Source organism: Sphaeroforma arctica, assembly GCF_001186125.1.
Source record: "Sphaeroforma arctica JP610 unplaced genomic scaffold supercont1.341, whole genome shotgun sequence".
Classification (NCBI taxonomy): Eukaryota; class Ichthyosporea; order Ichthyophonida; genus Sphaeroforma; species Sphaeroforma arctica.
Window position 1 is genome coordinate 12,124 of NW_014040217.1, and position 14,213 is coordinate 26,336.

Consider the following 14,213-nt stretch of genomic DNA (forward strand, 5'->3'; position numbering starts at 1 on the left):
AGTTAGTTAGTTAGTTAGTTAGTTAGTTAGTTAGTTAGTTAGTTAGTTAGTTAGTTAGTAGTAGTGTGTGTGTGTGTGTGTGTGTGTGTGTGTGTGTGTGTGTAGTAAAATTCGGTACAATACGTTAATACGTTAAAATGTAAAATGTTAAATATGTTTAACTTCGGCCCTTGGTTATGAGCAAACGATTAGAGGATTTTAGACTGAGACTATTGTCTATATGATCTGCTCTAATCACTCACTCCTTCGGTCTAGATTTATTTATGTTTTAGTTACTAAGACTAGATATAATTTCATTGGACGCATAGTTTACATTTCACGTCTCGAAACAATTACCTAATCAAACTAACCAATAAAGTATATCTATGTCCAACTTAAGAAAATAGAAATAAAATCAAAACACCAAGCTGGTGCAGTATACATCTGCACCTAAACCCCATCACTTGGTACCTAGCTCCCCATCTCATTTAAGGCATAGACGGGCCCATCTAGTTGGCTGGCTAGGAGGAATCAAAACAATGTTGTCCTAAATTCTAACAACTCTGATCTTGTCCTTTTCTCAGTGGATTATCTTACTCTGAGATCCTTATTGAATTATACCATAGATTTGTACCTACAACCATTTCATGCCTGAGACCCTCTCTCATGGTACTCCCATTAATTAGAGATTCCGAAAGTGTCATTTTCAGGTGTTAGATTGGTGTCGTTCCTATTTAAAACAATTCTAATTTCAGTGAAAAAAACTAATCTATATTTGGGAAACCACCTAATTGTCCACAGTAGAGTCCCACACTCTACTGAGTACTGTCACATGTTCAGAATCCTGAATTTCTCAGTTCTTGTTCATGTCCAATTCGTTAAATGTTTGACAGTATTATAAGTATAAACGTTATTATGTTTATACGTTTATAATATACGTTACCTGTGCAACTACTATTAGGAACCCGCTATTTTTACATAGCCCCCCCCCCCCCCCTCAGCTTGAAAATTATAATGTTGGCTTATACGTGGTATTAGCACATAGACTCAAATCTCACATGAATTGTACAAGCGAAAAGAAAAGAAAATGCTGATGTTGTATTCTCTTAGACAAAGTATACTTAGACGTTATAAGTTACTCGGTTACTCTATTACGTTTGGGCTTTGGTCTTTGTGGTCCCCGATGGTGGATGGGACGTTTCTTAATGCCTTTTGGAGGTACGTACATTCCATGCTGTTTAAAGCTGGGAATGTATGATGTCTGTGGATAGATCTTACACACTTCGGGTCGCTTATTCGATGGTAAGATTGTTTCTGCATCAGCCTTATTTTTGTGTAAGCGTTTGCGAAACTTCTTATTAAAATCCTTTAGTACATCCGGATCATCAAATGCTGATGGTGGAAGATCATACTGTGCTCCATCGGCGAGCTCCGTAGTGTAATATGTCATATCCTCATGTTTGTACTTCCCTAGAATCTACTTAAACTCGTAAGACATAAGAGGTGTTATAGCTTCACATGTGCGACGAAGGATGATTTCTGTTGTAGGGATTCGATGTGGCCCGATATTTAAGGCACTAGAGTCATCAACGTTGTTAACTTCATACGTTCCGCTCTTCTTATCGGCCACAGAGATCATAAATAATCCAATATATTTAGCCGTAAGCACAGTTGTATCGAAGTTGCGAGCCATATCGTTGACTATATTGTCTACCTCAAACTCGACTATTTTCTTGGTGTCATTCCATCGCTTTTGTCTCTTCTTAAGAGCGATATCCCTCATCTCCCTTAAGCAAGGATAGACCACATCTCTGGTCCGACACATCTTCTCTAACCATGGTAACACATGATCATCTTGAGACTCTTTGTTGAAGGGGATCTGTAATTCACTATAACGGCCCAGGAAATAGTGAGCGGGTGTTGTACCAGTGACTAAATCAGGGGATTCGCTTATCTGTGTCTGTACTCAATTGATTGAGTACGGCCACATGTCAGCATCATCAAGTAGTGCTCCTCGCATGAACTCCTTCATCTTTCTGTGTCGTACCTCGTTCGCACCTTGTGTCTGAGGCTTGTAAGGTACACCCATCGTATGGCATGATCCCGCAACGAGTGACAGTGTCGTCATGACATCTCTTGTAAACTCACTACCGTTGTCGGAACATACAATAGCTGGCCAGCCGAAATCTGCGAAACATTTATATATGCTCTCAGCCACAGTTTGTGTTGATTTATCTTTCAGCGGATACGATACATTATATCTTGGTGCGACATCAAACACGTGACAGACATATTATTCCTTCGTGCGTTCGGACGTGGGTAGCTCAACCAAATCAATGATATCCCGGCGCCAAGACTCGTCATCTGATACGCTGCGTAAAGGTGCGCATCCGTAGCGCTTGATCCAGTTAACTTCGCAGTTGTTACATTCGTGATACACCTGAGATATATAATGCTTGAGGTTCGGGTTTACGATTTCGTACCTCTTGCAATCTTTCTCAGTTCTAACCTTATCCATGTGCTTAAGAGCATGATTTTGTCATAACCACTTCAGAATCGCCTCCTGTGATTTACTTATTACATTGAAATCAGGAGGTGAGGATTCCCGCGTCATCACCTGGACTCGAAGACTCGTCTTGTCCAATCTCGCCTAAAGCTTCTATATCGTGAATCCGACTGATGTTTGTTCTATCCATTAGTTGAGTCACATGATCATATACCTCGGGAAAGTCATTCATCAATTGCTTAAGCAATCCAGTTTCGGCTTGGTATGCAGTTTCCCTGTCAGACCGTATCTTGTTGTAGAAGGCTTTCGCTAGTGTTGTGCTCCTCGTTGATTCCTTTAAATTTGGCTGTATCTCGGTAACACATACTGCAGGTGCTTGTGTTGTCCCAGTCTCTGATTGAGACTTAGGATTCAAGAGTGGAATCTTGGATTCCTCAACCTTCTGTTTGAAAGTCTCGGATGGTGTCCACTTGGTTGTTCCAACTGGACCTATTCGACATATAATAGTATGTCGCCAAAGCGTCTTTTGGACTGCACGGATACCCTGGTAGGGAAAAGTATCTACCTCTCTATCCACATAGATCGGCTCACATTGAATCATTGAGATCAACTGTGGTAGCCATGTATCTGAGTGTCTTAGGGAACAACACAACGTGATGGTAGCATCTTGAATATGTACATAATTTAGCAACGGTGGTATTAATAGCTATGGAGGATTTGCCCAGGCATTCTCGTGAGACAAGTCTATCTGGAATCCGTCTCCTTCCGGATGTTCCAGTGACCAGTACCTCGGCAGTTGCGCATTATGATGAGCGGCAAATATATCTATGGTATGTGGTCCATATATGTTGTCAGCGATCTTAAACCACCTAGGATTGGCCATTCAATCTGTAGCTAGTAACTCCCTAACCATCTTGTTATAGTCTGGTACGAAGCGAGACAACATGTCGGTAAATGATTGTGAATATCCGGTATATGTGTTATGCCGAAAGAAAATTTTGCGATCGTGTCATGCCACCGACTGACTAACTGTGAGTTAGGTTTCATGTTCTTTAGGTGTTGCAATGACTTCTGATCACATAGCACGTTAAAGTGCGTGCCATATGGATAGTCCTTAAAATGAGTGAGTACAGTAACAATAGCCAAAAGCTCTTGTTGCACGGTTGGGTAATTGATCTGAGACGAATTCATGGCCCTGCTAAAGAACTGTACATATCATGGTTTCCCATCAATCATTTGATACAAGACGCCACCGAGTGCCATGTCGGACGCGTCTGTTGCTACCATGAATGGAATATCATCCTTTGGTGGCTGGACTATTGGCGCCTGTTGACCCACTATTTTGAGCTGCTTAAATGCGTCATCACAGTCTTTGGTCCACAGTGCGCCTAGTTTGCCTCTATGAAATCTCAAATGTCCAAAGGGCTTTAAATAACTTACCAGGTATGGTACTCCGTCAGATGAAAAGTTGCCGAATCCGCACATGTTGTTGACATCCTTACCCGTGGTAGGAGTTCTCCAGTCTAGCAAGTGGTCGACCTTCCCGGGATCGATCATAATTCCATCCCTGTAAGATTCGGTCTATCAAGGCGATATTAACGCCTTAGACTAATTAAACGCGTAGGTAAAATTTAAGTATCGTGACATTCAAAGTAAATTAAAAAAATGAGTCTTTTAGTAAAGTTAGGTATGCCTCGTGAAAACAGCATTACTCTGAGGGATTGTGAGGCTGAGACATTGCCTATATATAATCCTCTCAGTACTGTTTCCGCCGAAGGGATTTTATTTAGTGTTTCGTTGTCGCTCTATTAGAAACTATAGTATGTTTCGTTGGGGCGAATCCGAGAGACTCATAAAATCCTATCTTTAGAAAACAATTAAATTTGAATTTAAAAAAAAAAGACTCTTGATGTCCTTAGTTATTGCATTAACCAATATCGTGCAACTTATCAAGAATTACCGACTTAGCCTTCATCAGACTGGCACATCTGGTTGGCTGATCGGAGGATAAACTAGGTAACGTTAATAGTCCCTAGAAATCTATGTTCGGTTGAGCCATCTCGCTACCGAAGTATTCAGATATAAATAGATTTGGAAAGTAAATATAGTTATATTAATAGAACTAGACCAAATCTTATGTTTGGTATTTTACAGGGGCCTTTTTAATGGCCTTATCCAAATATCTGATATGTAAAATGGAAAGATATTAATTAATAAAACCGTCAAAAACCATATAGTTTACGTACTGCTTAAGTTGTAACATAGAGTCTAGTGTGGAGGCCCGGCTATTACATCCCCGGATACTCGATAACCCAACAACTGAATCTCGTTAACACCGAAGTGACATTTATTACTGTTGACCTTAAAGTTGTGCTTGTCGAGTCTATCTAGAACCTCTCGCACAACCCTTTCGTGCTCCTCTTTGGTTTTGGTGAATACCACAATGTCATCAAGTATACTTGTACATTGTCCATTTCCCTAAACAAGTTTTAGGCAGGTAACATGTGTAACCCAAAAGGGGCGCCTTTGAACGAATATTGCTGACCCTCCCAGGTAAAGGTGAATACTTCCGGTGTGGTTTGTAGATCTTCATCTGGTGGTAGCCCTGCTTCAGGTCGATAGTGGAGAATATCTTAGCTCCCTCCATGCGCCTGAGTAGTTCGTTTATCCTTGGTAAGTGAAAAGTGTGCGTCGGTATCAATATCCAAACACACCCGAACTTTCTTCAGCGTCCCGTCAGAATTGAATTGGTCGACGGCTAAAAGCGCTAGGTTGACGGGAGTCGGCTCGTATTTGACTGTGATCACTCCGTCATCTAACCATGCTTTAACCTGTTCTCGTACGACCTGCTCATGACGCCATGCAACATAGTTACGTGTAGGACAATTCAGCTTCGAGAAATCTACTCTCGTCAGGTATAGACTAACGTATCCGTTATTGAATTTGAACTTAGACCAGTCAGAGATCTGAATCTTGTCGTTCTCGAAAATCAAGTCCTTGAGTTTCTCTGTGAAGTGAGGGATCATCTTCTTCACAGTCTTCGAAGGTTTATATACCGGTTTCAACAAGTTGTCGTCCGACTGATCCTTCTGTGGTTCAATGTTAGTAGGTAAGCCTGTAATTGTGATACCTAATGACAATAAATCACTCATACCTACTATGAGATCATAGTCTAGTGAAGTGTTATATATGACTGCCTTAGTAACTATAGTACGTTGGTCTGTCAATGTAAACCTAAGATCGATTGCCATTTCTCTGCAAGTGATCTCTCTTTCATCAGCCAGTTTCAACATAGCTGGCTTTGACTTTCGAGTTACGTCTGTCATTTTACAAAATCTAGAGGATATACATGAAATTTGCGAGCCCGGATCCAGCAACGCTTTATTTCTTGTCCGTTAACTCGTATATCTAGGATTACACGATCGTCTTGAGGTGCGTCCTTTTGTCTTAGTGACAAGACCCGGTATGTTTGTCACTTAACTTCAACTTTTGGTTTCACCTTGCATGTATGCTTGTGGTAATCTCCAGTCCCTGTACAGTCGGCACACTTCTCGATAAAGTGCTTACACTTTTCTGCGTGCCTTCCATTCCATCTGCCATTCGGCTCATGTTGGGTCATTCGCCAATTGCAATCAGTCTCACTACAGTTCTTGACCTCCCTAAGCCTGGGCTTAGGGTTACCTGCCGGCGGTCCATTTCTTTTGGTCTGGTTATCCTTAGGGATGACATTGTTCTTGTTGCTTTCAGAACCATTATAAACACAAAATACATAATATCCCTATAGTCACTAGTAGTAAGGGGCTATACCTCTTGGAATCAAAGACGTAGATCTAAAACGAGTATGAACACACTACTCTGTGTCAATAAGAGATACAAATAAACCCTGATAACAACAGTAACACTACTGAATGTTAGCGTCGCAATAAAACAAGAAACCCCCACACACCATGGGACAACACATCCTCACACTCCATGAGGTAGAAATAAAAGGCCAAGAAATCACATCCAGTAAGAACAAAGTAAAAGACTAAAGACTAGAGTAATGCAACAACAAGAACAGCATAGGTACAAACAAACTAATGAGAACACCACTCAGTAATTAGTTAGAACATATTGTAAATTTGGTATGGACACTCCAGTCCTAAATCACAAGGCGATATACAAGATTACTGTAGCTACACATAGATTACAAGGATAAACCAACACTAGAAGACAATAGTGTAGCAAAACTAACGGCCAGAAGCCAAATTTCACACAAAAATCCGGACACATGGATAACAGTGACAACGTAAAGAATACATGTACACGTGCCAATAACAAAGACTACCAGGAATCAGATAACACATATCGAAATTCAAACATACTAGGCATACCAATACGTTGTACATCACACACGGCAGCGGGTATAAGCTGACGTATGCACACCACACAAAGCACAGACCACAAAAGATATCTGATAATATCTGTATAAACGTATACAAGTAGTATTACAGGTGTACAATGAATACTACAAGGTATATAAACATAGGAGGAAGTTCGGAACACCACCGAGACTCAAATAAAAATGAAATATAATAGAAAATTTGTAAAACCAAATTACAGGTTTACAAAACCAAAAACCAAGTCACGAGAGAAACTAGGTTTACAACCAATAAACCATCATAAACCCAAGTTTATCATCTCAAACCAAAAATTCTTCAAATAAACCCAGGTAACTCGAACACGAGCAATTCAAGCCACACAAGCACAAGGCCCTACAATCAGCACGGACACCGCATGCCACACGGGGACGCAGAAACAGGTAATAAACAAATCTGATTCAACCAATTTACTGATGCATTACAAATATATCCTAACCACACCCCACACGCAGAACAGTCAATGACGTCTGCACCATACCAACTCACCAATTATGACACAACAGTCAGTGCACCAAGTACAAAACTAACATGGGAAACACGACTACAAAATTTAGAGGAGTCAAAACGACCACAACAAGATGCCAATGTGGCACAATATCAAGAAAAATGCACGCAGCATTTGATCGCAAATATCAAGAGAAGTATGTACACTTCCAAGAGGGGAACATTGTGATGATTCGGTACCTAGGTGAAATGAATAAAATGGCAGCACTATATGGAGGACCATACAAGGTAGCAAGCAAAGAGGGCAACGTATATTTCGTCCGTAACCTTGATGGCACTCGAGCCCCCGAATATCCTAACTCGGTCATTGATGAGCTAATTGGTTTAGTCAAGAAGGCTAGTGAATCAGAAGGTTTCACTACCAACAATCAAATCTAACAATCAGAAGAGACTCAATTCTCTTCGATACTAGACCACAGAGAATCCACAAGAGGTGGAGGAACCCAGGACTACCTATTGCAATGGACAGATGGAGAGCGCACCTGGACACAGGAATCAGACATCGCAGATCCTGATATTCTTACGATATACCGACAGCGTGAACGACGCAAGCGAAGACAATCCAGGCCGAAGCAGTCAACAGCAATCAGCATTGATGAAAGATCAGCGAGCAACAGGCAGCGCACAAGGCGGGGAACTTAGCCAAGTTTCATTGACACCAAAGGACACTCCCACTTTTCTCACCTTGAAGCATACTCTGCCCACACACCAGAGGGATAAGAACCAAAGACTCAGTTGAGAGCCACCGTTGAGATGCGTTTTCCCAAGCCAAGTTGTAATCAACCGAGAGCACAGGTCAAGACTGACTCTGATGAGCGTAGTAGAGTACTCCTGTTATTTAGTATAAATTAATTTATTAAGTAATATGTTAGAATGGATAATGGTGGCAGGTTTTTCATCTTATGACCCCTAAGGGACAAGTTTTTCCCTGTACAAAACCACCAACCTCTAGATAATCGAGTCCTACAAGATGTCACTTTTTACTCCTACGCCGGCTAAGAGTTGGGGGGCTGTAGCATCCAGGGGCCAGATTATCAGAAAAGCCAATCCTACACCCAAAACCCAGGATTATCAAATACTGAGTTTTGGATCCAGGATCCAATATTTCTGATGATAGAGTGATCAGAAATATAGCGGGATTACCGGCAGATGATACCGGGACCCCCGCGTGTGAGAGAAACACTTAAGTAAATATTGAGTCTAGTGTAGAAAATACTAAACACATATAAAGACTCAATGCGAGTGCTTCAGCTGGGGACTTAACCTAGCTGAGAGATTCGCACTTGAGAAGAGGTCTATTGTTTCCTTTACTCTCAAACTCTACATACTTCGCGCCAATGCATATTATCGGATGGAAGCCTTTACGTAGGGTATCCTGGCCCAAACACTGTCCACACTGCCGCTTAATTTATGTAGCCAGTTCTAATGCCCCCGGCCAAACGTGTCCGTTCTGTTGTAACTATTGGACAGTATCGGCAGCGCCGTGGTGGCCTTGCTCATGCTGTGCCTGTGTGAGTTGTGTACGCCGTTGTTGTTCCACTGGTGTGGCATTCGCAAAGGCCGGTTGTGCCCCTCACTAGTTAACGCCACGGAAATATCTCGTGCCGTATCCAAACACTGATGGTATGGTGTGTGTCGATGTTCGACATAACCTAATCTTTGTGTAAAGCTCTCGGCTAGCTGGAATCCTGACGGCGGCCCCACTCGTGCAACGACCGTGTGCCCCGACGACGTCTTTCCACAGGCATACTTTGCATACTTTAGAAATGTATGCGGGGTCCGGGGTACTAACACTGGCTTGGCTTGCAATAATTATTTGAAAAGGTCAAACCATGGTGCGCGAGGAGTCCAAAGTAAGCACGCCGTCGCTATAGCCCCGTCCGCTTTGATCTTCCGAAGCACGCGGTGTATCAACCTCCACGGCGGGTTCATCCACCCGTCCACCATCGCCCAGTTATGATCAAACGTACCGTCGTGTTCGTACTTTGTTCAAAACCTAGGAAGCTGCGCGTTGTGGGGTGCTGCGAACACGTTTATGTTATTGTGTCCAAAGACACGTTGTGCTTGTTCGAAGTAGCTGGGAAATAATTGCCAACAGTCTGCATACAGGATCTCTGGCATCTCTGTTTCCGCGGTCCCTTCATGTATGCGACTCAGCATATCCGGCAGGACATTCCTCTCCCCCGGTATATGTGAAATGGTGTAGCTAAAGGGCGCTATGATGTGGTGCCACCTTTGTAGCATCGGATTAAGCTTCAGTTGGGTATTCATATATACTGTGCTTTGTGATCCATAAACACCGCAAAGCGCTGGCCGTCGAGGTAGTCACGGAAGTGTGTCAACCTGTAGACTAACGCTAGTAGTTCCCACTTTTCTCACCTTGAAGCATGCTCTGCCCACACACCAGAGGGATAAGAACCAAAGACTCAGTTGAGAGCCACCGTTGAGATGCGTTTTCCCAAGCCAAGTTGTAATCAACCGAGAGCACAGGTCAAGACTGACTCTGATGAGCGTGGTAGAGTACTCCTGTTATTTAGTATAAATTAATTTAATAAGTAATATGTTAGAATGGAAAATGGTGGCAGGTTTTTCATCTTATGACCCCTAAGGGACAAGTTTTTCCCTGTACAAAACCACCAACCTCTAGATAATCTAGTCCTATAAACCCTTCAACCACTTCTGTACCTGTTCATCGACATACGGTAACCACCGCTCGGGTACAAAGTTGCGTGTCGATCGTCTCATGCTCATAACCTGCTCGCGTGTCACCGGTATCGCTACTTCACTCCCCTCTAAGCGGCAACGTGCATTGTCTACAATGTCGGCGTTCGCTTCTAACACTGCGACCAGCCTTGTCCGTCCTCCGTCGGGTTCGGTGGTGTTGGGGGCTTGACGCCGAGCCATAGGTGTAAGGAGGTCATCTAGTTCCGTTGGGTCGATGGGTGCGAGTGGTGACTGAATTCCGCCAATGTATACCCGAAGGTCCGTCATCATGTCCAGCCCTAGTCTAATATCGATGCTATCAGGGAGATTCATCAATTCGAACGATCCATTGATGATCTCTGAGCGATAACGTATCGGTAGCACTTCTGTTGTCCCCAGGCGAGGAGTGCGTACCGCTCTATCAGTCAAATATATATATAAATCGCTGGGTACTGGTGTAATTGGTCGTCCTAAGAGGTCTGCGGATGCTCGTGCGATGCAACTACGGCTTGCACCTGTATCTACCAACGCTCGGAATGTACGACCATTCACCTGCAATTGTATATAGACACGATTGTCGGAGGACAGCAGTGGGTCTTTTATTGCCATCACTGTCTTCAATGGATGCGTAAACGTAAATATCGGACACCCTGAGGTCTCAGTGTTTCTTTGTTATCGGAGTCCATTGGGACTGCGATGTATCCGTTTGTGTATCCGCGGCCTGCTCGATGTCATTGGTTAGGATGGAGTGTATATGTAACTCCGTGGCCGACTGGCTATCGTGCCCCGGTCCGTCCTCTTGTGTGAGTACAGTAACCTGCGGTGTCGTCGTAGTTGAGGTCGACTGTCGGCTTGGGTATTGTGGTGGTTGGTGACCGGACCCTTGTGGTGGTGTAAATCGTTGTCCCATTGTAACCTCTCTCTGCTGCTGACTAGTGTCTGACGTCCGTGTTCTCACGTCCTGCCCCCCAGGTTGGGCCGCCCGATGATGATGGCAGCGCGGTATGTGTCGCAACCCTGGTGGTGCTTGTGCTCGGCAACCGTTGCACGTCGTTGGGTTAGTTGTTGGAGTCGGACGCTGTTGCCATTATTGCTGCTGACGCTATACTATGTGCGGGCTAGGTCTACTATTCGTCGTCTCCCCCCGGGCTGTGCTCCCATTGTGACCTCGACGGATGACTAAACGTTGAGTCGAACGAATCTGGGCCTCCTGGATATCCAGACTTAGCAACTGTAGTAATTCACGAGTCTCCATGAGCTGCCACTTTGGATGTAACTGTAACGTGCGCTCATATGTCCGGGATCCTAAGGTGTCCTCCAACAATTGAACTATGCAGTGGTTGAGCAATTTTTGCTTAAAGTCTGCGTCGGTCTGACAACGCTCGTGTGCCCGACGATGATTCTCCATAAGGTATGTCATCTGTTTCATCACTGGAACATTACTAAGCTTCTGGTGTCCCTTTTCTCTAGTTTGCGAAATGTGGGATCCACCGTGGCTTGAGTATCGTGTGAACAGATTTGTGTTCTTTGGAGTTCTGGTGTCCATGCAACTAAACGTTGGTGATTGAATTTTATATAATTGAGTGTAGATTGCTCGGCTCTAAAGTGGTTCAACACCTTATAGAACCAACGGAAGCTCCATGCCTCATCTAGCCCCGAAATTTGCGTGTTCTTAAGGGCTTTACGTAGTGCCCCTTTAGTGTCGCGCTCCATAATGTTGCTGAGTTTGTACCGGTTAGAGGGCCTCTCAGGCCAACTACGCGGCTCGTGTGGTTCTGGTTTGTTCGCTGGTCGAGAGTCGTATGTTGCTCTCAAAGTCTCAAGTACACCCCGTAGAGCCACCGCTCGTAGTAAATCGTTCTTCTCCACTGCACTATAGAGCTCTTCTGACCGCTTGAGCATCCGGGCATGCAAGGCCTGGCGGTCAGCCGATATACTGTCCGGAGTAAGAGGTGTGATCTGTTGAGCTAGACGACGTCGCTTGTCTGCTGGCGTTACTTGATTCGACAGAGTGCGTTCGAGCACTCGACGTGCTTCCAGACTATCGCCCATAGCTTCCTACACGAACTGTTGTCCCTGACGTTGTGCCTGGATAGACATCTCCATATTATCTCGGCGGATGTCTAGCGCATTCCTACCGTGTGGGTTCTGCGTAACTCGTTGTTGTTCTTGTACAAAGCTCTGAGGTGATAACGGTTCCTGTCGTGTATCATCCTCCTACTGATCCGACAACGTATACCCTACCCCGTGACGAGTCTGGTCCGCACCTTTGATGCGGAATTCGAGATTGTCCGGCGGCGGGGATTTCGCCCGTTGTAAGCGTTGTAACCGTCGATCGTATATCTCCAATAATGATTGCTGTTGTCGAAGTAGATTTGTCAGCTGTTCCGGTGTGTCATTGTCTCTCCCTCGGCTATGTCGGTTTTCTTGTCGACGATGACGCGGGTGCTTGCCCCCAGCAGCTCTTGAGACCTCTCGAGGAGTTGTACCTACTTGATGTGCAGTCTGCGATGCCGAACGTGTGCCTCTAACGGTTTAGGGTTACGTTGGTCCCTGTCTGTGAAATCCACATCACTAGGAGTTGTTATCCGCTCATCTCCTTGTTGTTGCACTGTTAGGGTCTGCTGAAGTATTGCATTGTTAGTACGATGTTCCGCCTCCAGATCGTCCGACATGTCTCCACTAGCTGACATAACTTGATTCGACGGAGTGCGTCCGAGCATTCGACGTGCCATCAGACTATCGCCCATAGCTTCCTGCACGAACTGTTGTTGTGGTCAGATATACGATTTAGGGTTATTATGGTTTTTGTGGTTTGGTATACGATTTTGGGTTATTAATGTTTATTTATGGATCGGTCATAAACTCAGTTTAGGGCTCTGATCCGAATACGTACATGCGCTAATCCTGTCGTGTAACATCCTCCTACTGATCCGACGACGTATACCCTACCCCGTGACGAGTCTGGTCCGCACCTTTGATGCGGAATTCGAGATTGTCCGGCGGTGGGGATTTTGCCCGTTGTAAGCGTTGTAACCGTCGATCGTATATCTCCAATAATGATTGCTATTGTCGAAGTAGATTTGTCAGCTGTTCCTGTGTGTTACTGTCTCTCCCTCGGCTATGTTGTTTCCCTTGTCGGCGATGACCCGGGCGCTTGCCTCCGGCAGCTCTTGAGACCTCTCGAGGAGTTGTACCTACTTGATGCGCAGTCTGCGATGCCGAACGTGTGCCTCTTAACGGTTCAGGGTTACGTTGGTCCCTGTCTGTAAAATCCACATCACTGGGAGTTGTTATCTGCCCATTTCGTTGTTGTTGCACTGTTAGGGTCCGCTGAAGTATTACTTCGTTAGGGATAATATTATTTATTAGTGCGATGTTCCGCCTCCAGATCGTCCAACATGTCTCCACTAGTGTCTGCGCGATCCTGGGTGCGACGTCTAAAACCCCGTTGATGAATGTCATCTCTCTCGCGTTGTTCTGGCAACAGATGTTGTTGTCGTCGACTCTGTTTAATATTGGTTATGGTGGCCCTGAGTTATGGCTGTCGATTAATAAACGATGTGACGTTATCTTTGCCTCTCTTCCGCCTTATCATGTCATCGCTATTCGAATAACCTGAAGCCCTGTTGACGGTACATACATCGTCTACGTCTTGCTCTATTTCGTAGTATCGACGCATCGGCGTTGTCCCTGCATAGGCAATCGTGCCTTAAGCTAATCCCGGGTCTCGTTGTGGTTGCTCTTTTACTTTTCCAACTAACCCCTGCTCTTGGCTCACGTGCCACTGCTCTCTCGGTAACTCCATGCTCCCAACATCCGTCTTCCATCTCATCTAAGCACATGTTCTTTACTCCTTTCAAAGCTCATCTAATCCCCCAACGATTGTCGCCTCTAACCTCTCGTAGCTAATCAGTTTGTCCGCCAATATCACCCGTCGTTCTCGTCTGGGATCCTGGACTTACGCAAGCACTTGTCTCTTCTAACTCGCTTGGACGGCGCACCCCCACATTGAACGCACACACAAATTGCCATTGCTTTGTATTCACGTACACATTGATGTCACTTGCTTGCAGGTTCATCACTCATGGTACTAACGT

General features: G+C 44.5%; 2 protein-coding genes across 2 annotated transcripts; both read right to left on the bottom strand.

Moving 5' to 3' along the window:
* Window positions 1-10,771: 10,771 nt before the first annotated feature.
* Window positions 10,772-11,023, bottom strand: SARC_05386 (hypothetical protein; the record flags this gene model as incomplete). Its single annotated transcript, XM_014300749.1, has 1 exon — window positions 10,772-11,023. One exon carries the CDS (start codon window positions 11,021-11,023, stop codon window positions 10,772-10,774), a length of 252 nt encoding a protein of 83 aa, XP_014156224.1.
* Window positions 11,024-12,602: 1,579 nt separating this feature from the next.
* SARC_05387 (hypothetical protein) lies at window positions 12,603-13,578 on the bottom strand (the record flags this gene model as incomplete). Its single annotated transcript, XM_014300750.1, has 2 exons — window positions 12,603-12,878; window positions 13,315-13,578. 2 exons carry the CDS (start codon window positions 13,576-13,578, stop codon window positions 12,603-12,605), a joined length of 540 nt encoding a protein of 179 aa, XP_014156225.1.
* Between the last annotated feature and the right edge of the window lie 635 nt (window positions 13,579-14,213).